The sequence below is a fragment of the Centropristis striata genome, chromosome 8 (assembly GCF_030273125.1).
Source record: "Centropristis striata isolate RG_2023a ecotype Rhode Island chromosome 8, C.striata_1.0, whole genome shotgun sequence".
NCBI classification, from domain to species: Eukaryota; Metazoa; Chordata; class Actinopteri; order Perciformes; family Serranidae; genus Centropristis; species Centropristis striata.
In genome coordinates, this window is record NC_081524.1 from 37,572,752 (window position 1) to 37,598,592 (window position 25,841).

General features: G+C 36.6%; 2 protein-coding genes across 4 annotated transcripts; one reads left to right on the forward strand and one right to left on the reverse strand.

The window, feature by feature from the left end:
• Positions 1–3,776: 3,776 nt before the first annotated feature.
• fez2a (fasciculation and elongation protein zeta 2a) lies at positions 3,777–17,444 on the reverse strand. 3 transcript variants are annotated; one of them, XM_059338393.1, is made up of 9 exons: positions 15,893–16,528; positions 13,114–13,222; positions 12,830–12,946; positions 10,882–11,014; positions 9,882–10,147; positions 8,976–9,056; positions 8,729–8,804; positions 7,782–7,847; positions 3,777–4,259 (listed from the first exon to the last, which is right to left on the reverse strand). In XM_059338393.1, exons 1-9 carry the CDS (start codon positions 16,222–16,224, stop codon positions 4,243–4,245), a joined length of 1,197 nt encoding a protein of 398 aa, XP_059194376.1. In that variant the 5' UTR covers positions 16,225–16,528; the 3' UTR covers positions 3,777–4,242. The 3 variants fall into 3 exon arrangements, with proteins under 3 accessions (XP_059194376.1, XP_059194375.1, XP_059194374.1); XM_059338392.1 differs by lacking the exon at positions 3,777–4,259 and adding an exon at positions 17,317–17,444 and having other exon boundaries at positions 6,793–7,847; positions 15,893–16,406; XM_059338391.1 differs by lacking the exon at positions 3,777–4,259 and having other exon boundaries at positions 6,793–7,847.
• Positions 17,096–25,431, forward strand: ubxn11 (UBX domain protein 11). The gene is made up of 14 exons (XM_059338389.1): positions 17,096–17,377; positions 17,467–17,507; positions 18,402–18,512; positions 18,730–18,830; positions 19,635–19,686; positions 20,320–20,399; positions 20,471–20,576; positions 20,663–20,880; positions 21,387–21,464; positions 22,438–22,561; positions 22,649–22,752; positions 22,883–22,956; positions 24,772–24,921; positions 25,010–25,431. Exons 1-14 carry the CDS (start codon positions 17,307–17,309, stop codon positions 25,161–25,163), a joined length of 1,464 nt encoding a protein of 487 aa, XP_059194372.1. The 5' UTR covers positions 17,096–17,306; the 3' UTR covers positions 25,164–25,431.
• Positions 25,432–25,841: the final 410 nt, after the last annotated feature.

A 25,841-nucleotide genomic window follows, 5' to 3' on the forward strand; every position in this document is an offset into this window, starting at 1 on the left:
TTCTAAAACTTTTGACCGGTAGTGTATAAATTGTGTCGGTCGGTTTGTGTGTGGTATCACGCGTCTCACATTAACAACATTTGAGTAATTTATATCTGTATCAGTTATCTGCATCTGTCAGTGCCACTTAAAAACAACAAGCATGAAGCCACAAACAGTTTTGCTCTCTGCTTGCTAGTTGAACTGTGGATGTTTTCTTTCTTTCTTGTTTCTGCAGAGGGCTCCAGCAGGCCAGAGGTTGGATGTTTTGGGGGTTTCTCCCACAGCACCACATCTGGATCTCCTCAGTGAGCTGGACAGAGTGCAGCTGACACGTGGCAGAGACTTATATAATGAAGAATACTGTTTTTAATATGTATTTACATTTCAGCTCTTTTGTGTACGACTAGTCTTCCCCAGAGAGTTTCAGTGAACTCTGCCGTCAGAGAGAATGTCTCTTTAAATGCTCTGTGATCCAACAGTTCTCTCTCTGAATACACTCCTCACAGTCAAATAACACATTAAAGTTATGCACTGAAGAGCCCTTCAAAATAAGAGCAAACAGTCTCATGATAGCCTTAATATGGCTTACTAATTACTTTTTATAAAAACTGAATAATAATAAATGTTGACTGATGACAGAGACTGCATCTTTTGAATATATGATTGCCAGGAAAAACAATGTTAAGGGGAATTTCCATTTAGTATGGGATTATTTCGATCGATACATTAAGGACTTGTCACAGTAAGCATATGTTGTTGTCCTCGTTTTGGGTTGACTGCCTGGGGTGTTTTTTTTGTTTTTTTTCTGTCTGTTTTTGGTGTCTGTCTCGGCTGTTTGTAAGTGTTTGTATTATATGGTGAAAAATTAAAAATTAAATAAATACTTTAATTATAAAAAATAATAATAATAATAAATGTTTTACCTTATTATACTTAAATACAGCTTGATTATGAAGTCCCTTCCTTATTCTGCTTAATATTTATAAAGGGTCATCAGACCTAAATACATTTGACTTTACACTCTATTACATTTTATTGCTATTTTAAAATTTAGGTTTTAATTTATCCATAAATTAGGGCTTAGTTTGTTGTTTTTTTTGGTTTGTTTTTCACCAATTTAATGTTCTTGCTAAGAAAAATGGGGAATATTTTCTTTTTAATCAAGTTTAAGTGGACGTCTTGCAAAAACAAAAATTTTATTTAAATTTTTAATTTATTTTATTATATTTTTATTTATTTTATTCTATTGTTGCACTGTGTTTATGTATTATAGTATTTTAGTTTTTACCGTATTTCCTGCAACTGTGATATCTGTACAGCACTTTGGTCAACCCCGGTTGTTTTAAATGTGCTTTATAAATAAAGTTTGACTTGACTTTTCTTTTTTTTTTAAACCAAAAAATGAAAGAAGAAAAAAAAGCTCCAGGCTTTTCAAGGGTCATTGCCACAAGCTGATGTTACACAGGAGTTACATTTACACATATTTATTCTAGATACTTACCATTACAGTACATAAATGGTGACAATTAATCTTTTCAAAACATATATGAGATAATAACTTTAAATCTATGATGCTGTGTAAGTATTTCTACGTTTTTTATTTATCACTTTAAGAAAATGCAACTGTTTTTAGGTAGTAAAATAAATCATACTTGTGAAATTATTTAAGCAGGTATACTAAAATGAATCAGCTCTCATTTTTTAATTACTTTGTCATTGCTTCACTACACTACCTTTTACCATAAAAGGCCAAATAAAACTGAAAATTATTGCTATATTGTGTTCAGTGAGATTTATGAAACTCATGTCAAAACAATACGCCTACCTTTAAAAACTCCGCCCCTAAAAGCCCTCATGTCTGTCTGGAGCTATTTTATACAGTCTTTGGTCTGGAGAGACTTTTATTGTTACCAACTTCCTGTAAGGAGGCAACTGAGAAGTCAAACTATTTAAAGACACAGCGACATCTAGTGGACTTTTTTTTTTGCATAACATCAATAAGATATAGTGACTCAAACTGCACTATACTAGTAAACAGTCAAACAGAACATTAAAGGGTTAAATTAACTTACTTTAGTCCTTAATTTGCACTTTATATAATTTGCATGTTTTTGTTTTTCAGATTTAGGATGATGATCACAAATATGTATGGTTAATTTGGGTATTGTAGTGTATGTATGTATATGAATATGAATAAATAAGAAATTATGTATATGTAAAGATATTTAAATACAAAATATATATATATAAAGATAGTCCATAAATTATAATAATATCAGTAATAGTATTAATAATAATATAATAAGCAGAGGAGAAGGGGAAGGAACTTCCTATTCCCTTTTGAACATGTAGGATTTAATTTAATATTTTTAAATTAAGAGAAATGAACAACTGAGCTGTTGCATGAACAAGTTTAACCTGTTTTCATTTTTTTCTCCTCTTTTTTTTCTCTCGTACATTTCTTTTAATTTCACTTTTATTTTATCTTATTTTTAGTGTTTTTGTTGACTTTTACATGTTCAAAATAAAATTATTTTGCCTTACATGTTACTAATATTTCTGTTACAAGGCTTTGCCTCTTCATTATTGTGTTTATTGTTTGTCCATTATGAAATTAAATTTTTTTAAAAAGACACTGGGACAAAGAGGGTGTGCTTTTTAACAATATATTTAAAACAATATATTTACAAAATAACTTAACAAATGAAGCAGGTTCTGTAAGTAGTCCAGCAATTTGACATTCATCGAAAATAAGTCATTTATAATGTACAAAAGTTGAGGCAAAGGCAAAGGCAGTTTGTCCAGAATACATACAGAATAACAAGCTGCCGTGTGCGCAGCAGGCACGTCGACGCTGCGTCTCTGATTCAGAGTTCAGCCAGCGTCCAAAGTACAGACAGTGCATGGGTCACAATTCAGTGTTCATTCAAATGCATAGTTAGTTAGTTAATTTCAGTCCAGACTACATCACCATCACACTTTATCTTCATCAGAATAACAATAATAATAATAATAATAATAATAATAGATGTCGTGTTCTGCTGAGGTGGAAGCAGATAACGCACTTAGTCTGCTGCTACATGTGTTGAATCATATGATGGTTTTATATTATGTTTATGCACACTGGTTTAAAGGAACACTCCACCGTTTTTTCATATTAAAACATGTTATTCGGTCAAGTAAGACGAGTTGATACAGACCTCTTGCGTCTCAATGCGTGCACTCAATCGCCCTGGCGCGCGGCGCCACTTGGCTAGCACTTAGCATAGCCCAGTTCATTCATTAGGCAGTAATATCATCACTCCTGAAAAATCTTCTCCCCTCAGGAGTGATGATATTACTGCGCCGAGTCGAAGTGCTCCCAAGTGCTATTCCGCCATACATTATAGTTCTCCTTTTTATCCGCTTAGAAAAGCGCCACGTTTTATTTTGAGTCGCCATACTTGGTCGTTTAACTACTCGTGTAGCTGTATTTAAATAGGGAAAACGTGGAGGAGTTTGGTCGCTTCTAACTGTCCATCTGTTTGGATCCTAATGAATGAACTGGGCTAAGCTAAGTGCTAGCCAAGTGGCGCCGCGCGCCAGGGCGATTGAGTGCACGCATTGAGACGCAAGAGGTCTGTATCAACTCGTCTTACTTGACCAAATAACATGTTTTAATATGAAAAAACGGTGGAGTGTTCCTTTAAGCTAACTAACTCATCAATTTGTTATTATGACATTATGTTCTATGTATCTGTATCCTGTACCTGTCTGATCTGTCTCATGTGCTGCTGTAATGCTGTAACCTTTTTTAACACTTGTTTTTATTATTATTACTGCAACTTCGACGTGCTTTTGTTCGCTGCTCAGTGGATCGTTCAGCACTTCATATAAATACAAAGCCCTTTGCATCGTAGCTCTGCTCTTGTAACCAACAAGCAGGGCTCAGTGCAGACATATATATCTATCTGGGTATTTTTCTTATATCATTTGTCATTTTTAAGATACTCTTTCATAGTGCAGGAAACTTAAAAAACACTGAAAGAAGTTAAAAATCTACAGGAGCACACAAGGTTTGCAAAATCACAATGCTCACATAATTAAATACAAATAAATGAAGAAAAGAACACACAAAAAAGTCACATCTTGAGGTAAAAAAAACAAAAAAACATGCAAGAATAAATTAAGTGTGCTTCATGTCTGCAAAAATTACCAGTCCTCTTCATCTTCAGAAACTTTGTGAAGCCTGTGCAGATTGTTGGACACCGTCCCCCTGGCCTACGTCGGGCAAAGCACTGTAATAACAGTAGAAATAAATATTAGCAGAGCTGTGAGTGAACAGGGATGAAGCTTCAGGATGAGGGGATCAGTACAAATTAGGAGATTAAGAGGAAAAACAAAAGGAAAATTAAAAATTTTAGCACGAGTTAGCGCTGCTGACAAACTTATCTCTGAAGTAGGGTGGGTGAGGATAAATACTTGCAGTCTTAGCCAGTGGTGGAAAAAGTATTCAGATCCCGTACTTAAGTAAAAGTACTAATACAACACAATGGAATTACTCCACTACAAGTAAAAGTCCTGCATTCAAAACTTACTTAAGTAAAAGTACAAAAGTATCAGCATCAAAGTGTACTTAAAGTATCAAAAGTAAAAGTACTCGTTATGCAGAATGGACCCACTCAGATTGTTTTATATATTCTAAATATATTATTAGATTATTTGTATTGATGATTTTATGTAAGCAGGGTTATAATTTTGTAAAGATATGGCTCATTTAAGTACTTAATATACTGTTATAAGATTTGATAAAATAAAAAAAGTCTAATCACCTTAAATTGATCATATGTTTTATGTTGAATCTCGACCTGAAAAGTAACTAAAGCTGTCAGCTAAATGTAGTGGCGTAAAAAGTACAATATTTGCCGCAAAATGTAGTGGAGTAGAAGTATACATTTAGAGAAAATATAAACACTCAAGTAAAGTACAAGTACCTCAAAATTGTACTTAACCCTCCTGTCGTCCTTCCGGGTCAAATTGACCCAATCTGTTTTGACTATTCCTTCTTTCCTCCCTCCTCCTGCCTTCCTCTCTTCTTTCCTCCTTCCTTCCTTCTTTCCTCCCTCCTCTATCCTCCTTCCTTCTTTCCTTCCCTCGCCCTCCTTTCTTTCTTTCCTTCCTTCCTTTCCTCTCTCCTTCCCTTCTTTTCTTTCTTCCTTCCGCTATCTCCTTTCCTTTCTCTCTTCTTTCCTTCCTCCTGATTTCCTCTCCTTTCCTCCTTCCTTCCTTCTTTCATCCCTCCCGCCTCCATCCCTTCCTCTATCCTCCTTCCTTCTTCCCTTCCCTCGCCCCCCCTTTCCTTCCCTCCTTTCTTTCCTTCCTCCTTCCTTTCTGCCCTCTTTCCTTCCTTCCTCCCTCCTTTCTGCCCTCTTTCCTTCCTGCCTCCCTCCTTTTCTCCCTCCTTCCTTCTTAATTTTTTCCTTCCTTTCTTCTCCTCCTCCCCTTTCTTTCCTCCATCCTCCTTCCTTTCTCTCTCCTTTCCATTCTTTCTCCTTTTCCTCCTCTCTTCTTTCCTTCCTCCATCCTTCTTTCTTTCCTTCCTTCTTTCCTCCATCCTTTTTTACTTCCCTTTGCGTCCTTCCCTCTTCTTCCTTCCTTGACCCGAGGACAACAGGAGGGTTAAGTACAGTACTTGAGTAAATGCACTTAGTTACTTTCCACCACTGGTCTTAGCAGCCTAACTATCACTCAACTGTGTCCTAAAAGGTAACTTGAGGGTAAATAGAACTGAATGTGTGTGGCAGTGAGTGATCAACCATGCAGGCGGTCACTAGAGGAGGTGTAGAGTGAAGAGGAGAACACCGGGGTCAGACTGCACTACGTTCAGTGGTAGAGAGGGGGCGCTCTCCCAATGTGAGCAGTGACAACCACAACAATGACCATGACATGTGGAACAAACCTCTCACACCGTCCATCGCTCACACCAGAGCTGGTGAGGCAGCGATACGTTAGATCATGAGGAGCAGAGAAAGACAACATGAAAGGATGAAAACGTGCGTGAAAGGATAAAAGTGATAAAAGATAAGAGGGCATATTTCTTTCAGTTTTTAACATTAATAACTGTTGACTCCAGCTGATGTCAGTACTGTCAAGTTCTGTCTTCTTTTTGACCACAACTTTGCCCAAACTTGAAAAACTGCCTGATCAGTATGCGAAGGATGCAAAGGAACAACTCATTTTCCACTTTTTTTTGTTTTTTTATTTTCTTGAAGATGGTTGGTGATTTGCTTTCAAGACTAATGCCTGTTTTTCTGTTTCTTAAAGGTTATCAACAGTGTGCAGTTTAAACTTGCCTGACATGGACATTTTTAAGCTAAGATTGCATTTACTGCTGCAGTGTGATCCAGTTACATGTAGGGCTGCACCGATTGCAATTTTCTGGCCGATCAGCGATTTTTTTAAAAAGCCTGACCTGCCGATTCTGATTTTGACCGATACCGATTTTTTATAACTCACAGCTGAACCTTCAATGTTTGAATCTTATTTTATTGGAAAACAATAACACAGCAGTATTTTCCTTTAACAAATAAAGGAAATCACAATGTCTGAGGTAGTTAATAAAATATTGAACTTAAAATAAATTTACAGGACAAACTAACAAAAGAACTGCAACCATAAATAAAGTGTCCTGAGTTTTTGGTTTCGTTATAGTACAACATACATACAACTAGGGAGGGCATCGATTTTCGAATATTCGAACAGTCATTAAATCATTAAAAAAGCTAGAGTCGGCTCTTCTTAACAAGCCGGCCTCGTTATCGGCTCGTTAAGAATAGTAAGAAGGAGTCGCTGGATTTGTCTCCAGTCGCTTTCTTGAAAAATAGTTGCTAAGGGGGTCTGAAAAGTTGCTGAATTTAGCAACATTGGGAGCACTGCTTTGCCGGTGGGGGGTTATTATCTAGGTAGATAAGATCGGTTTGACATAAAGGAATTGGCCGATCACCGATCCCGCAAAATTAAGGAAATCGGCGCCCCTAGTTACATCCAGGAACTGTTCTCAGAGCTCTTCTGGTTCATGTCCTCAAGTACTTATTGAGCACTGGGACATTTGAGACTTCAGAGTGCTGACAGACTTTTAAATACCAGATTTATATAATGCTTTCAAGACACTATGAATATCTCCTTGTTGTTTTTTCTGTTTTTTTCCCATGGCACAACATATAAAAGCGATACTTTCTGGCATCTGTCAATTCCTCATATATCAGCATCAAGCTGAACTGTTTCCAAGCGAGTACCTGCTCTCAACTGCAATACCAAGCAACAGCAACTGCACAACTAATTATAATGACGTTTACAATACTGGATTACTTATATCAAGTATGTTTAAAGGTAATTTTATCAATTTACAATTAGATACATGTAGAAAACTACACACTTGGCACCAGTGACATAAAATGCAACATATTGTCCCTTCCTTTTTTATTTGCTATAAAACATAACATAAGAACAGCTGACCAATCAGAGCAGACTGGCGGTTTTTGAAAGAGACACAATAGAGCGTCTCAGGAAGAGGTTAAATAGAGCTGCAGCAGACATGGGCAGTATAAAAAAAATAAGGTGGTTAATATTAAAGTTTTATGATGTTTATTCATGTTTTATGAATCTGAAAATGAGCATAGCATGTCCCCTTCTGACTTCACATCACGAGCACCGGTCAAAATGGATCAGTCATTGATCCACTGGTTCCAGTGAAACATCATTTACAGTGCAGACACACTGCCAATATATCACTCTGCAAACAAGAAAAGAGAAAAGCTCACCTTTGAGAATATAGTCTGTTAAGAGACTGGGCACCTTGTCACTGTCGTCTCTCATAGCTTGTAGGACTGAAAGCACAAACAGAGGAGTGAATGGATCAATCACAGCCACTAAAGTTAACCCTTTATCAGGCAAAGAACTATATTTGGTAGTAAGAGTCAGGTAATATTTTGAGAAAAAAGTTGCAAATTTACTAGATTAAAGTGGCAAATCTACAAGAAAAAAAGTCGCAGATTTAAGAGATTTAAAGTGGCAAATCTGCGCGAAAAAAGTTGCAGATTTACAAGAAAAAAGTGGGAAAAAAGCAACTTTTTTCACCCAGATTCACCACTTTAACCCTTAATAGGGTACTCATTGAAATACTTGCAAATTTCATCCCTAGAGAATATTGGATATTACATACAGCCAGAATGTGTAAAAAAAACATACGGAAATAATATTTTGAGAAAAAAGTTTACGAGATTAAAGTGGCAAATCTACGAGAAAAAAATGTGCAGATTTATGAGATTTAAAGTGGTGAATCTGGGAGAAAAAAGTTGCTTTTTCTCGTAGATTTGGCACTTTAATCTCGTCAACTTTTTTCTCAAAATATTATTTTCGTATGTTTTTTTTTACACATTCTGGCTGTATGTAATATCCTCCAATATTCTCTTGGGTTGAAATTTGGAATTTGCAAGTATTTCAATGAGTGCCCTATTAAAGTGGATAAAGTGGTGAATCTGGGAGAAAAAAGTTGCTTTTTTCCGACTTTTTTCTCGTAAATCTGCAACTTTTTTCGCGCAGATTTGCCGCTTTAAATCTCTTAAATTTGCTACTTTTTTTCTCGTAGATTTGCCACTTTAATCTAGTAAATTTGCAACTTTTTTCTCGAAATATTACCTGAAGTTACCAAATATAGTTCTTTGCCTGATAAAGGGTTAACACTGCTGGTACAGAGGAAGAAACTCACTCTTAGTCAGGATCTGGAGGTCCTCAAGTGATGGAGGGTGTCCCTTCTTCTCATATGGGATGACTGTTGTCAAATACTGTATTCCATCATAAAACAGAGACAGAGAGAGAGAGACAGCTGAGATGAGAGCAGAGAAGTTTGTAGATTGGATGTTACTGTGGACTGTGAATTTCCTATGGAAGGGGTTTTTTTAGTGCAGAAAACAGGAAGATAAAGTTCAGAAGCTGAGAGAGAAATACAAAGTAACCTGTCTTTCACTGCACCCGCTGCCAAAAGTTTGCCGGAAGCTGTTCTGAATGACGGAGGAGAGTCCCTCCACGCTGAAGCGCTGAGGAGGAAGGAAGTAAAGCGGAGAAACATAAGAAATAAGAGAGGGCTGATGAAGATGGGAAAAGATTTTGGGAAAATACAGTAGGAAAACAGCAAGAAATGCAAGCAATCAGTGGAAAATAAATATCTTGAGATACTATAAGATCATCAGAGATCCGGCTTGTGATGTTTACTAAAACAGAGTTTAACCCATTGAAGCCTGGAAAGCGGATACATTGTTTTGTAGTATTTGTATAAGCTCTCAAATACTTTTTGAATTTAATTTCTATCTGTTACAGAGGCTGAAAAATCTATTATTTAGTAGAAGCGTTGACACTTCTGTTGAATTTCCAGAATTTCCATTCCATATTATTGTCAGACACTTATAACAACAATCTGAGCCTGTCAGTGACGAAAACAAGCAACTTTTAGTGAACCTAACCTTAGATTGACACAACATAATTGCCCTTGAACCCTGTTTTAGTTGGTGCAAGGACACTGGGAAACCATGTTTAAAAATACTGAAGTTCCCCTTAGATAAAATGATATGGTGTTTAAATACTCCTACCCAATGTAAAATGATCCCAATATCAGGCCTGAGCAGAGAGACATATTAAAAAATCAGCTCTATTACTATCTATCTATCTATCTATCTATCTATCTATCTATCTATCTGTCTATATACTATCTGCTACAGAGGCTGAAAAATCAATTATTTAGTAGAAGCGTTGACACTTCTGTTGAATTTCCAGAAAAACTTCAGGTTTTAGGGGCTGATTTTAAAATCGCCCAGAGGTTTTACAGGCGTTTTAGGCCTCAATGGGTTAAAGAATAAAGCACTCACTGATCCAACCGTTTTCTCCGCGTGGCCCTGCGACGTCCCGGCTCCACCTTTAAGCTTCTTCTTCTTCTTCAGCAGCTCCCGGTGCTCCTTCTGCCGGTTCTGTACGTCGATGAGCGCTGAGATGAAGCTGTTCTTCACCTCTTTTTCAAAGTCCAGCTCGTCCCTGAGCGCCAGCTGTGTCACCAGCTCCTCTGAGAACCTCCTGATGTTCGCCTCCATCTCCTCCAGACGCTCATTCAGCTCTGCAACGCTCAGGGTCCTCACCTCTGGGTCACAGACACACATACCAACCAAGGTTATTATAGTTAACGAAAACTAACGAAAACTAGAATTGAAAAAACATTTTCGTTAACTGAAATAAAAATAAAAACTAGAGTTTTTAAAAAAAACAATAACTAACTGAAACTGTATTGTGTGGTTACAAAACTAACTAAAACTAACTAAAATTATAGTGAAAATGTCCTTAGTTTTTGTCAACTTTTTTCATTCATAATTCAGTGTTTCTATTGGAACATGCAACACATGGTGAATATGTTTACTGAGACTGGGATGTTTACACTAGAACCAAAATTCAAAACACCCAGAACTGCAAGAGTTAATAACCTTATTGGGGCTGAGATGATAAACCAAAGGAAATAAAGGAAACATTTATTATGACCTCTTTGAATCTGGCACCAACAAATAGCCCATTACAAAAAAACTAAAACTAACACTAAAACTAATAAAAACTAAACTAAAACTAAGCATTTTCAAAAAATAAAAACTAAACTAAAACTAGAAAACTCACTCTAAAAACTAACTAAAACTAACTGAATTTGAAAACAAAAATTCACAACGAAATTAAAACTAAAACTAATGAAAAATCCAAAACTATTATAACCTTGATACCGAGCTGTTGTTGAACCGCTGTGTCATTCACAAATGACAAGATAACGTATCACGCTGCAAAAAGACTGCAACATTATGATTATTTTTTTTGACCCACAGGCCTGACACTTACTCAACTCGAAGCTTGGGCTCCTGGTGGTCCTCTGGACATCCAGAGAGAGCATCGAGAGGTCCGACTGAGACGGATTATGCCCTGCCTCCATGTCAGGAGAGTCCTGCATCATCTCCTCTATCTCCTCGATAACCTGCACAGAGCAGCATGCACACATCAGAGGCCGTGCTCACAATAACCCCGCACACATCCGTTATAAAATCTAGCGGAAACACAGAGGGATTAAAGCTGTTGCTCTGCATTCATAGGCTCCACACTGTGGCTGCATCTGGCATGAGATAAACAGCACTGCAAGAAAGCCAACTTGTATTTTTTGGCGTAAAACAGTGATTTGAACAGTGGGTATTTTGAATTGTACATACTTTTTTCCTTTTATATTTATATTTTTAGAGACTCATAAATGTTGCACTTACTGGAGAGCACTTTGAATTTCGTTGTACATGTGACAATGACAAAAAGACCTATTCTATTCTAAGTTGGTAAAACTTGGAAATATAAATTATTGACATTTAGGGCAATAATGTAAGTTAGCACAACAAAGGAAGCCAGTTGTCTGCTCAAAAACAAGTTGGTGAGTTGTTGTTACTTATATCTTTAAGTTGGGGTTCACAACAAGGGACAATAGTTCTGCTAACTCTTATTTCTTTGTTGTGAAATGAAGGAAAGCGGTGAAATTCGGTCATTAGGGAAAACTAACGGCGAACTGATGCTAGCGGCTAACTGATGCTAGCGGCTAACTGATGCTGGCGCCTAACTGCCGCTAGCGGCTAACTGATGCTAGCGGCTAACTGATGCTAGAGGCTAACTGATGCTAGCGGCTAACTGACGCTGGCGGCTAACTGACGCTTGCGGCTAACTGATGCTAGCGGCTAACTGATGCTAGAGGCTAACTGATTGTAGCGGCTAACTGATGCTAGAGGCTAACTGATGCTAGCGGCTAACTGATGCTGGCGGCTAACTGATGCTGGCGGCTAACTGATGCTGGCGGCTAACTGATGCTAGCGGCTAACTGATGCTAGAGGCTAACTGATGCTAGTGGCTAACTGATGCTGGCGGCTAACTGATGCTAGCGGCTAACTGATGCTAGCGGCTAACTGATGCTGGCGGCTAACTGATGCTGGCGGCTAACTGATGCTAGCGGCGCTGCTTGTTACAGCTACAAGAGTAGCCATTAGCGTATCAATGCTAACTCAAAATTGTGGTCGCAATATTAGCTGACAAGTTATTACGATGTAAATTATAAGTTAGTGCAACTTACAGTTGAGTTGACAGAATTCAGAGTTAAGCAAACTCAAAAACAAATCTTAAAATATTTAGTTTAATTGTCCAACTTAAAATTTTATCGAAGTTTGTTGCCTTGAAATTTTGAGTTCACCCAACTTTTCTTTTTTTGCAGTGAGGAGGAAGATGTTTGCCAGTGGTGGAAGAAGTATTCAGATCCCTTACTCAAGTAAAAGTACTAATACCACACTGTGAAATTACTCCACTACAAGTAAAAGTCCTGCATTCAAAACTTACTTAAGTAAAAGTACAGAAGTATCAGCATCAAAATGTACTTAAAGTATCAAAAGTAAAAGTATTCGCAATGCATAATGGATTCACTCAGATTGTCCAAATATATTATTGTATTATTATTTTTGATGCATTTATGTTAGCTTTGAATTTACTGTTGTCAACATAGGGCTCATTTTAACTACTTAATATACTTTTGTGTGGTTTAATTAGTACAAATTTTAAATCTATTATGTTTTATGTTAAATCTCGACCTGAAAAGTAACTAAAGTAACTAAAGATGGCAGCTAAATGTAGTGGAGTAAAAAGTACAATAGTTGCCTAAAAATGAAATGAAGTAGAAGTAAAAAGTAACATAAAATGGAAATACTTAAGTACAGTACTTGAGTAAATGTACTTAGTTACTTTCCACCACTGATGTTTGCATGTTACTAACCTGCTCTGCGGTGAAGAGGGGCTCCTCGGCGAGGCAGGAGACGATGATGGAGTGCATGTCCAGCTGCTCCCTCAGCTCCTCATCGTCCGACAGCTCCGCAGTGACATCAGTCTTTCTCTAGCCAGGAGCAGAGCAGGGGGAGGGAATTTAATCAAGGCGATAAACCCTGGCACAATAAATATTTGAGATTTGTGAGATGAACAGAAAAGAGATTTGGGGTGGGAGGGAGGGGGGTTGAAGGGAAAATGGGACAGCGTTGGGATGGGAGGGGTTGAGTCACTCACGGGTTTCTCCTCCAGGTTGAATGTGGGGATGTGGTGGGAGCGAGTAAGAGACTGGTTCCAGTCCACCGGCATCACATGGCCGTAGTTACTGGTCAATGCCTTCCAGATTCTTTGGAGGGAGAAATAACCAAATAAATCGTCCAAAATAAATTAAAGCTTAGTGGACTACTTAGTCTGTATAAACAGGTGTCTAAAGTCTTCTGCTCCTTTAAATCAGGACAAAAACACTATTGTTTACTGCAGTAGTTCTCAACCTTTTTGAGTCGCGACCCCCAATTTAACATGCATGTTACATGAATGCAGAATCTCACACGCACAGTTCAGATCAACCAAAAAAGAAACAAAATGACCAAAAAAAGGAAACAAAATGACCAAATAAAGACACAAAATGACTAAAAAAAGACACAAAATGACCAAAGAAAGGAAACAAAATGACCAAAAAAGACACAAATTGACCACAAAAATGATCAAAAAAAGACACAAAAGGACCAAAAAAGACACAAATTGACCACAAAATGATCAAAAAAAGACACAAAAAAAGACACAAATGACCAAAAAACACACAGAATGACCAAAAAGACACACAATTACCAAAAAAGACACAAAATTACCCAAAAAAGAAACAAAATCACCAAATAAACACACGAAATGACTAAAAAAAGACACAAAATGACCAAAGAAAGGAAACAAAATGACCAAAAAAGACACAAAATGATAAAAAAAGACACAAAAGGACCAAAAAAGACACAAATTGACCACAAAATGATCAAAAAAACACACAAATTACCAAAAAACACAGAAAATTACCAAAAAAAGACATTAAGTGACCAAAAAGACTAAAACACATTAACACATGATCACTTTAACACAGTGGAGACAGAGCTGACTTCCAAAATGATTTGCTGACCCCCAGAAATCATCTCGCGACCCCAATTGGGGTCCCGACCCCAAGGTTGAGAATAGCTGGTTTACTGCAGCGTACTCTTAACTTTAACACTTATCTGCTCTACTCTACTGCCCTTACTTTTTAACTACGCAATGTTTGACTTGTGCTTTTTATTATTTTATCTTTTTTCTTATCCTGCTGTATCTTATTTTATCTTATTTATATTTTTATTTATATTTCCCTGTTTTAATTGACTGTTTTTACTGTTTTCAATCGTGTCTTGCTGTTTTAATGTGTATGTAAAGCACTTTGAATTACCTTGTGTTGAATTGTGCTATACAAAGAGAGCTTTTCTTAAGTGTGATAACGCTCAGACCTAATTTAAGAGCCTTAATGATGTCATTGTGTTTATCTCCGCCTGAGTTTGGAGGCTCCAAATTTAGAACAGAAAGCCAGCGAGTTTCAAAGACGAAGGCATTTACCAGGCAGAGCAAGAGTAACAAAAGGTGTTAGTGCATTAAGGGAAATGTAGCATCTACTGATTGTATAGTTTGACCCATATAGGGACATAAAGTCAGGATATATTTGCTTTCTTCACCATTCATTAAAAGAAATACTCTTTTTTGTTAATTTAATCACTGCAGCACTGTAGTAATTCTGTAAAAACAACAATTTAAGAAAAACAAACCTACATTTGTGCACTGGGAGTGACTGTATATACAAAGACACAAAATATTTTCACCCACCAATGTCACAATCAGATTAAACAGTTTTGATGCAGAGGTTGAAGTATAATCCTCAACAGAGCTTATCAAGATAAAAAAAAAGCCATAGATGATATCATTTGAGGGCATCACTGAAGCCGAAATCTGCATTGAACATGTTTTGGTACCAGTGACAATGTTTCGTTTTTTGATTCTGCAGTTTGTCCACTAAACATGATGCTAAAATTAAGGTTTAAAACAATACCATTATATTTAAATTTCCCAATTATATATATTTTCTGATAAATGACAGAAATGATGAATAGATAATCAAAATTGTTAATTATTTTCTAATTAACTGACCATTTCAGGTCAAAATATGAATCATATAGAATATCTGATGAAAACAATATTCATGAAGATATGATACAATATAAAACAATCACAAAAATGGGCCTACAATTAATGTGATACTGGGAAAGAGATCACAAGTGCCAATTAGGGCTTCAGGATTTAGAAGAAAAATATGTAATTGCAATTATTTTGACTGTAATTGCAGTTGCAAAATGATTCATTCATTTTTGCCCCATAGATATGCACACAAAGATGTATTATTAAGTCTTTAGAATAAGATTTGGATGCTGGGACATCACCACAAAACTTAATTCACAAGATTTTGACACATTTAAAAAAATAATATTGTGCCTCCTGTGATTTGGATAATGCACGAGCCATACTCCAATATCGATCAGATCGGCTGTATAAGAGATATGACTCGTCAGTTCACTCATATCGGCAAATATCTGATTTTAAAAGCCATTTCGGGACAGATACCGATAACATGCCGATATCAGCGCACTTGTTTCTGTTTGCTTTAATGTGCAACAATGTAGCCTATAGATGTTCCCGGTGTGTTATTACCATGTTATAACAGTGGTAAACAGACTTATGTCCTGAGCTTTGATGGCTCCATTAAAGATGGTGGCAGTTTGTCACTAATAGCCTCATCACATTAATAGACCATGTCTAAATAGACATATTCTAGATTTCTGAAGGGAAATGTGACAATGCAGATAACATTCCTTTGTATGATTTTTTTAATGCAGCCTGCAGCAGTGAGTTAAAGCGTTATAATGCACATATAATTAAAAACATAGTAGCCTGCGGACAGGCCGGAAACAACACTCACTCGTCTTTCTCCAGCAGCGCGTCCTCGGTGATCTCCCTCACTGGAGCGATGCGGTCCGTCTTGGCGTTAAAATTGTGGAAACACGCGGATAACTTTTCGTCAAAATCGTTCACCAGGTCCTCCATGGACCGGAAAACTCCGGTGTCCCCCGGGGAGAAGCTGCAGTCGTTCAGCTCCGGGATATCCTCATTCTGCAGGAGGAGCTGCGGTAGTGTTTCCCCCGCAGCGGCGGCGGACACACGGCCTTTCTGCAGCAGCCTCCGGTCGGACACCATGCTCAGATCACCCAGGATCGGCCAGTCTTCGTCGAAATGTGCGATAGGTGCAGCCATAGCCCGGACCAGCCTAGTAGCCCCGGGTTAGTAGTGGATGTGTGGTGGGACTGACAGGCCTCAGCATCCTCTCTCTTCCCTCCCAGAGCCAGGCTGAGCCGGACAGGATGGCTGCACCGCACCGGCCCACTAGTGGCTGCAAGCAGCCCGACCAGAGGACCAGGAGGGCTCAGAGACAGACACTTAATGACAGTCTGATGTCAATATCATCTATTCAAAGCATAAAAAAAACACTGCCTCATCATTTAATCCCATAAAACGATATTTCTTGTAGGTTTAGTTTAGTTTGGCTTGTTTCAGGCAACAAAAAAAGTCAAAAGCCACACAAAAGAAATACATTCATTTTAAAAAGGTTGAAATCAATGTGGGAAAAGTTCAATTTAACCCATTTTATTTGTGATTTTGATTACAGTGTTGCACTGCCACACAACCCTGTGTAGGCTACTTTAGAACATAGACTGTATATGAATAATAACTTTAGACTTTAGACAAATAATAACCTGGTTCATTACATACTGTCTATGCACTTTATGTGTTTTTTATGCACACTGTTCATTGCACCTTATTTGTTTCATAGCACCAACATTTTTATACTGTATATTCATATTTATTCTACACTGGAATTCTATTCTACTCCTTCTTTAGACACTTTATATTTTATTGTATTTTTATTGTATTTTTATATTCTATTGCTTGAAGTATGCCTAGGTTGTTCTTTTTACTTAATTGTGTTGTTATTGTCTCTGTGTGTAATGCTGCTGCTACACTGTAATTTCCCAGCTTGGGATAAATAAAGTCTATCTATCTATCTATCTATCTATCTATCTATCTATCTATCTATCTATCTATCTATCTATCTATCTATCTAAAGCCCCTTTGACTTGAATTGAACATTGTGACAGCGCCCCCTGTGGATGAGACATGAACTACATGCATTACCTCATTCTACTGTATCAGCTGCACGCTGTACGTTGCCAATGACAACGGACTCCAAACAAACACAAGAACCCCCTACGTGAAGAGGCCTTCAGTCGAGTCAGTCTGGAATATTAACTCTTAAGGAGTTTGGTGTCTCAGGTAAAATGAGCTCACCTTTGTCGATGCTGAAGAAAACGAGGCGCACTCCACTGCAGGGCCCTCTGAAAGACCAATGGTATGTTATCTTTCGTGTCAAACTATAAAGAGGTCATATAGAGAAAATATTAATTTGTCTTTGTGTGTCTCTGTGTCTTTGACCTGCAGCGGCAGACAAAAAGTGCCTTTCAGGAGGAATATGTTAAAAGGTAGGTTTCTATTCAAATCTTATGCAAAACATAGAACAGTGCAGTGACTAGGTCAGTGAAACAGCGCCCACCAGTGGTGGGGAGGGACCCTAAAGCCTCATATCACACACACAAATACTCTATTACAAGTGCTGCACACATGCAAGAATATTCAGGAAAATGCATGTAAATTATCATAAGTAAAAATTCTAAATGTAGACAAATGTGACTGTTATACTTATATTACAGAATCAACATTACAGAAATGCACTAAATCTACGCACGACACTTTGCTATGTTATTAATATTATTACTATTATTATTATTATTATTATTATTATTATTATTATTATTATTATTATTATTAATTATTATATATACTGTTGCTGACATTACTATTATTATTATTATCACTATATACTGTAATATACTACTATTATTATTATTATTATACCGGCCTTATTTATTATTATTATTACTATTACTATTATTATATATTTATATATTATATATCATATTATTTTATTTATAATTATTTTATTTTATATTGTTACTATTTATTATTACATATTATATTATATATTATATACTGTACTTTATTACAATTATTTCTTAAGTGCTTACTTCTTAAGTGTCCTTGTTCTATTCTGTGTTTTTTTTTCTATTGTTGTTTTTATTTATGCTGCCTCAGTATTTTATTCTATTGTATTTTATCGTACTTAAATACCGGACTGCTGTGACAACCGAATTTCCCTTCGGGGATGAATAAAGTAATCTATCTATCTATCTATCTATCTATCTATCTATCTATCTATCTATCTATCTATCTATCTATCTATCTATCTATCTATCTTACTTTGACTATTTTTGGGACTTTTTACATATTTCAGTTTTGTTTTGTGTTTTTATCCTCAGAATTTCAGGATGCATTGGCTGACACAGATGAATCCTCTAATCCCACCCAGACCTCTCACACTCCAGCCAATGATGCCTCCACTTCAAAGTCAAAAGCTCCATCAAAGAAAGGTAGAAGTACTGCAAAGTTTTTTATTCCAAAGCTGAGTGTATCTTCTTTTATTCAATGTGAAAGAATTGTGTTTTATTTTATTTTATTGTTATATGGACCGCCCCTGTGTCCGAAATAAAGTGTTGATTGATTGAATTTGAATTTGTTATCTTATTGTATCAAAAAATATATATTTTTAAGAGTGCAAAGGATGCTTTTTCTTACCCTTATATTCAGGTGCTCCACCAAGCGACTTTGAGCTCATGTCAGCCATGATGCAGCGGGTCTGCCTGCTGGAGAAAAAGGTGAAGAGCCAAGCACAGGAGATTGAACACAAGGTGAAAGCGCACAACTCACATTAGATTACAACACAAAGTCCGTCAGATATCTCTCACCACTACCCTGCATGTATACAGAGCAGAACAAATTACCCAGAGTTCCCTCTAATTAACCAGTATTGCACCACTATTGATCCACAAACCTTTTTAAAAGTATCTTGAGCGTATATGTAAGATGCAAGATGCCTTATTAAGTTCCTTAACCCTTTATAGGGCACTCCTGGAAATTGAAAATGTCAACCCTGAAGTGTTATTGGTGGATATTACAAGACTTTTTGCAAAATGTTTCATTTTTATATTGCAAATCAAGGTCAATTGAGTGATTATTATGATAATATTTATTATAGTCTCTTTCTCACAGCAACCCTAAATAGACAATAACACATCATTTGCATCCTTCACCACTTAATCTTTTACCTTTAAACTATTTATTATCTTTTTAGACTACTTATTACATATGCGTAATGTCTGAATGTCTTTTTTAAAGCACCTTATATATGAGAAGCACGCATAAATTTAGTAGTATACTTTTTTAATACAATGACAATAAAGGAAAGCTTGACCTGTTATAGATGTCCGATCAAGTTACCAAATATGGTTCTTTGCCTGATAAAGGTTAAGCGATTGGTCAATACTAGGCCTGTTCATGCTTTTAGAGGTGAGAGATATTAAGAGAGATATCATGGGTTTTGCTTGCATTAAGCACATATTTAGTGTTTGTTCTTTATGTGAGGATTGGTTGGATACAACCCTGTGTTAAACACATCCTTCAAAAATATCTAACTCTTACTTTTCTTTGCAAAGGATAAAAAGATTAAAGTGTTGGAGGAAAAGCAGAGGCTTCTGAAAGAATCCGGTAACTTCTACACTGTAAACAATTGTCTTGTAAATTAACAGTAAAATACTGGCAGCAGGGTTGCCAGCATTCTACTGTTAATATTACTGTTAAGTTCCCTTACTGTTATCTACTTTACACTATGCTACTGTGATAAAACCACATACTGAATTAAAGTAAAATCCTGCATTTCATTGATTTTTACAGTAGACTAAAACACAGTATAGTGCTGAAGCTAGTTGCAATATTGTTGCAGTATACAATGCAGTCATTTTTTTCTAAATAGAGCCAATTACTATGAATTAAGCACTGTAAAAAAAAAAGAAGATAAATAATAGCTACTTAATAAAACTGAGGCAACAGATTGCATGCAACATTATTAATTAAATCTAACTACATTACAAGTTGAATTAATAACAACTTAACAGGAAGTGCCTGCCAATTAAAAATGGCAAGATACCTACAAATATTGCCCAGAATGCATTGTTTTCCACAGTAAAATACCTTTTTAATGGAAAACAGTATGTTACTGTCACAATTTGGCTGTTTTCTTACAGCAATCTGTTACAGTGTACAGATCTGTGTTTGATTTATGAATTTCAAAATAAAAGCTTCTGATTTTGGTTACATTTCGCCACCTTTTTGTGGATTCAGAGAGTAACCATGATCTGAGTGACAGAGACGATCTTGAAGGAAGGTGCCAAAAGCTGCAGAACCAAATTTTGGAAATGGAAGTAAGTTAATTTCTAAAAATAAAAATAATAATATTGTGATTACACCTTACTGAATTCTGCTGAATTTGCAGAGCTTTCTGAATGACTATGGTATGATCTGGGTGGGAGATGAAGAGAGCCGTGACTCGGCTGAAAGTGAGCAGCCACGTAGCTCAGAGAGAGGCCTCTGGCAGCCAGGTAGCTCCTAAACATAGAGCAATATTACTATCTTATCTTCTACCTAGAATAATTCAAAAACATGTTGGGTATCTTTCCTTTGCAAGATGAATCTGTGGTCAGGAGGTTCCACATAAACTTTGACTTGGTGCTGCAGAGGATCGAGGAGCTGAACATCCTGGCGGGGGATGGAGAGTGTTTCATACAATCGACAGCCAAAGGTGCACGGCTGGCAAAAAAGGATCCGATTCAGCTGAGTCTGTACAGAAACGGCATCGTCATGTTTGACGGTCCCTTCCGCTCCTATCAAGAGCAAAGCACCCAGGTCAGCTCACTGAAATGAATTAACCCTCCTGTTATGTTCGTTTCTCAGGAATATCAATAAAGTTTGTGGGTCAGTTTGACCAGGGGCATATTTCATTATCCAAAAGTGTCAGAAACTAAAAAATCCCGATAAACATTGTTTATATTTCATGATTAACTCAATTTCTAACCATTTAAATCAATATTTAGTGCAATGGTGTTCTTTACCTCTCACAGATCAGGTTCAGTGAGGATAATTCACTTGTTTTTCATAAAATAAAATGCATGTTAAAACTTTTTTGTATGTGCATTGGAAAGACCTACATATCAAATACAATGGTATTTACATTAGATTGATTAAAAAAAATTAAATAAATACTTTTAACTATTTAATTTTTTTCTTTTTTTTTTCGATTTTTTCACTTGGAAATGGGTCAATTTGACCCGCAACATAACAGGAGGGTTAATGAAAATAATTGAATGCTTTCACCTGGAGTCTTTGGTGGTTCAACTCTTCTTTCTTTGCAGCGCTGCATGCAAGATCTGATGGTCGGGTATTTTCCATCTGAGCTTCAAGAAAGATTTCCAGATGGTGTGCCTTTTGAGGTTTGTGTCTATTTGTGTTGGAGCAAATGTGCATGTGTGCAACTTCTGTGCTTCTTATCAATCTTATCTCAAAACTTGTTGTAGGCCTGTTGGTGTGAGAAGCTGATTTGGTATTAAAACCCTTCAGTATCAAGTCTTCTACCTCACAGCAGTGTCTCATGTTACAGTGTTCACCATGTTAAATAATGGCATGTTAGTAACATTTGCTTGTGAATTCAGTTACAGGTTAAAATATTTTCAGTTGATTGTCAACCACATCTTGGAGAATTCCCCTCAAGAGGGAAATTAAGAATGCAGTTTAATGTCTCAGTGTACTCTGAAATGAATGCACATTTGCAACATTTAAAATTCTTTATTGAGCATGATAGTGTTTTGAAAGTAAAAAAAAAGATTCAAAATCACATTTTATGTCGGACTAAAGGACTAAAAAAAGACACAAAATGACCAAAAACAGACACAAAATGACAAAAAAGACACCAAAAGACCCAAAATGACAAAAAAAAAGACCCAAAATGACAAAAAAAAGACACAAAATGACTTACAAAGACATGAAAAGAATTGAAAAATGGACAAAATAGCCCAAGACTCCATAGAGTTAAGTTGTTAACCCATTTCTTGTTCCCTGAAAAAAGGCCTACTTGTATAATTCTGAAATGTACATTATTTTTCAGTTTTGGTTAAGCTTACCTTTTTTTATTTACCTCTGGCAGTTCACCACTTACCTTTGTACCCTTTCAAGCTGTTCATTTGACTTGAACTGCTTGAATTTCAATAAAAAACTGGAAAACTTGATCTATCTATCTATCTATCTATCTATCTATCTATCTATCTATCTATCTATCTATCTATCTATGTATCTATCTATGTATCTATCTATCTATCTATCTATCCATCTAAAAAAAAACACGCACAATGCTTAAGGATCAAGAATTAGAGGTACGTTTTTTTGCTTCTTATTATATTTTTTGTGCAGGTCCATGACAGGCGAGATGAGGATTTTATCTCGAGGCTGCCGTGGAATAAGTTTCCTGGCGAAGGACAGGCTGTTCGTGAGGAGAAAGATGAATCATCAAATGCCGTCAGCTCTCAGTTGCCTGGTGTGCTGTTCAAATATCATTTGATAAAAGTCAGACCTGAGGGGGAGTCTTCCTTCTAATAATTCTCATGTTTTCTTCTGGCCACAGGCAAGAAGCCGAGCACGGATCAGTTCCTGAACAGGCTACCGAATGTGGTAGTAAAGGCTGGACGTGTGATTGATATCAGGGACTCAGTGAGGGCGGCCCTGCAGGTGAGCAGCAAGCAGTCTTTGTTCCTGTCTACTCTTGTGATTAGCAGATGATCACATTATAACACTATCTCGCCTGTTTAGGCTTGTGCTCACCTCAGTATGCCCATTATCTAACAAATATTTTCACTAGGGATCATCTGATGCCCGGAGCAGCAATTCTGTGATCCTCATAGACACGCCGGCACTGCAAGCAATGAAAAAGAGGTATTAAAGGGACACGAGAGCCCAGAATCAAAATACTTATTTGTCCTCTTCCTTACAGTAATACACGGCAAAAGAAAAGAAAAGTTGGGTGAACTCAAAATTTCAAGGCAACAAACTTCGATATATTTTAAGTTGGACAATTAAATTAAATATTTTGAGTTTTGTTTTTGAGTTTGCTCAACTCTGAATTCAGATTTTTCTCAACTCAACTGTAAATTGTACCAACTTATAATTTTACATTGTAATAACTTTTAATCCTTACTTCTGCTAACTTCTGCAATGTGCTGAATTGGCACGATTGTAACGGCGCTATGAAATGTCAGCTAATGTTGCGACCACAATTTTGAGTTAGCATTGATGTAACTCGTACTCCATAGAAAACTACAATCTATAAATCAAAATAAATTGGTTAAACATAAAAAGCTGACTTTCTTGATAGGATTCTTTTTATCAAAGCACACTTCCGCAAGTCAGACAATTTATCATATCAAAATTAAGAGAAACTTTTTCAAAATCATTACTTAGAATGTTGGAATGTTGTTTTTAATGAAAGCCAATTTTTACCAGTAAAAAGAAGAAAAAATAAGACTTAAACTTGTGATGAAGTAGATGATTTTTTTTTTTATTTTTTTTTTTATGAGATAGCTATATTATCAATACTATTGAAAATATGAGATGTCATTATACTGACTGACAGAGATTTCTTTAGGAGGTCGGTAGCCGAGGCAGTTAGCCGCTAGCATCAGTTAGCCGCTAGCTTTTGCTAATGAATTTCACCACTTTCCCGCATTTCACAACAGACAAATAAGAGTTATCAGAACTATTGTCCCTTGTTGTGAACCCAACTTAAAGATATAAGTAACAACAACTCACCAACTTGTTTTTGAGCAGACAACTGGCTTCCTTTGTTGTGCTAACTTACATTATTGCCCTAAATGTCAATCATTTATATTTCCAAGTTTTACCAACTTAAATCACTGTTTTAGGCAAAAAAAAATACAAGTTGGCTTTTTTGCAGTGACCTATTTTTTAAACATTGGAGTGAGTTCCCTCATGTTGGAGATATTGGCGGTAGATATCTGCCATCTCTCAAATATACACAGACTTTATGGGGATAAAGGGATTACTAGATCCAAGAACACACTATATGATGTAAAGGCGGAATGAAATGGTTATTTGGCCGCAGCAGCTGATAGTCAAGATCGTGGAGATTATTTTATGCACTGGTCTGGAAAATAGGGCAGGTCACCATGGAGCGTCAGCACTGGTTAGCTTGTGACAGGGACCTGTGACCTCCTAAAGGAATCTGTCAGTCAGTATAATGACATCTCATATTTTCAATAGTATTGATAATATAGCTATCTCGTAAAAAAAACTCATCTACTTCATCACAAGTTTAAGTCTTATTTTTGCTTCTTTTTACTGGTAAAAAATTTCATTAAAAACAACATTCCAACATTCTAAGTAATGGTTTTGAAAAAGTTTCTCTTAATTTTTACATGATAAATTGTCTGACTTGCAATAATGTGCTTTGATAAAAAATGTTTTTTAAAAACAGCACATAAAGCATCCTATCAAGACAGTCAGCTTTTTATGTTTAACCCATTTATTTTGATTTATAGATTGTAGTTTTCTATTGAGTACGAGTTACATGAATAACTGTCTCGGCCTTTCCATTTCTGCCTCAGCACTTCTTAATTTACAGCTACAAATATCAAAGTATGTGAGGTTTATAACTAAAAAATACATGTCCCACAATGCAGCCTGATTACCCTCCATGTAATTATTTTTACACTGGTTGTTTACCATCTGTAGACTACAGACTTCCAACTCTGACCGTCCGCCGTCCGCCTGTGATGTCATCACACTCAAGGTGAAGTCAGAAGACGGAAATCATACTTACATCCTGAAAATGTGCTTCTCAGAAACAGTCGGGCAGCTGCGGGAGCATCTCGACAAACACAGGTGAGACAAAGTCCTCCTGCACTGATAAAAAATGTTTTTTTATCTTTACAACATGCAACACTGACTGCTTGTATTTCTTTGATCACAGGGGGGGTGGTCTCCCCGGTTATGACATCATCAGTGCGTTCCCACCGTGCTGCTTCGACGATGACAGCCAGACGCTCTTATCATGTGGCCTCGCCACTAACGCTGCTCTGCTACTGCGAAAAAGCCCCCATTCACAGACTGATAAAGTAAAGTAAACAAATAGAAAGGTTATTATGCATCAGCCTACTTCCCAGCAGACATTTCACTTGTCCTAGTATTGAAAGCACCAGTGGCGGTTCTACACAGGGGCCTCCAGGGGCCACTGCCCCTGTGAAGAAGCCTTTGGCCCCTGCTGTGGCTCCTGTGTCAAATTAATAATAAAATGATCAATTTATAACGAACGACGGAACAATTCTTACCTATTTTTTGTTCAAACAATATCTCATTGTACACAAAAGGAACCCAGCATGTGTACAATGTATAATAGTTTAATTGTGCAATAAAAGCTTATGTAAATATATATAAAAAAAGATCATTCTCACTGTACTGCACTGCACTTTCAAAATAAAAAAAAGTAATTGTAAAGAAAAAATTTGAAATGTCATTGGCATACAAAAATAGTTATTATTGTTGGTAAGTCTCATTGTCTCAATCAATGTATTTGTATCTTCCAAATAAACTTAAATGAGATTTTTTAAATAAGCTAAAATAAAGGGTTTGAATACTTAAATATCATCTTTGCCGTTTTTTAATGTGCCTCTCTGATTAAACACTGGCCCCTGCTTGGCCCCCACAGTAAAACTGGTCTAGAACCGCCACTGGAAAGCACATTTATTCTATTCTATTTAATTTCACAGTAAGTCATGAGTGTTGACAGTGAACCAGCATGCACA

What these genes read in the sequence shown, in the direction of transcription:
- ubxn11 (XM_059338389.1), top strand. Translation starts at nt 17,307, where the DNA reads ATGAGCTCACCTTTGTCGATGCTGAAGAAAACGAGGCGCACTCCACTG. An exon ending in ATCAAGAGCAAAGCACCCAG is followed by an intron (nt 20,881 to 21,386) that starts GTCAGCTCACTG and finishes CTTTCTTTGCAG; the next exon opens with CGCTGCATGCAAGATCTGAT. An exon ending in CAGATGGTGTGCCTTTTGAG is followed by an intron (nt 21,465 to 22,437) that starts GTTTGTGTCTAT and finishes TTTTTTGTGCAG; the next exon opens with GTCCATGACAGGCGAGATGA.
- fez2a (XM_059338392.1), bottom strand. Translation starts at nt 16,224, where the DNA reads ATGGCTGCACCTATCGCACATTTCGACGAAGACTGGCCGATCCTGGGT. An exon ending in CCCTCTTCACCGCAGAGCAG is followed by an intron (nt 11,015 to 12,829) that starts GTTAGTAACATG and finishes TGCTCTGTGCAG; the next exon opens with GTTATCGAGGAGATAGAGGA. An exon ending in CGGAGAAAACGGTTGGATCA is followed by an intron (nt 9,057 to 9,881) that starts GTGAGTGCTTTA and finishes CTTCCTCCTCAG; the next exon opens with CGCTTCAGCGTGGAGGGACT.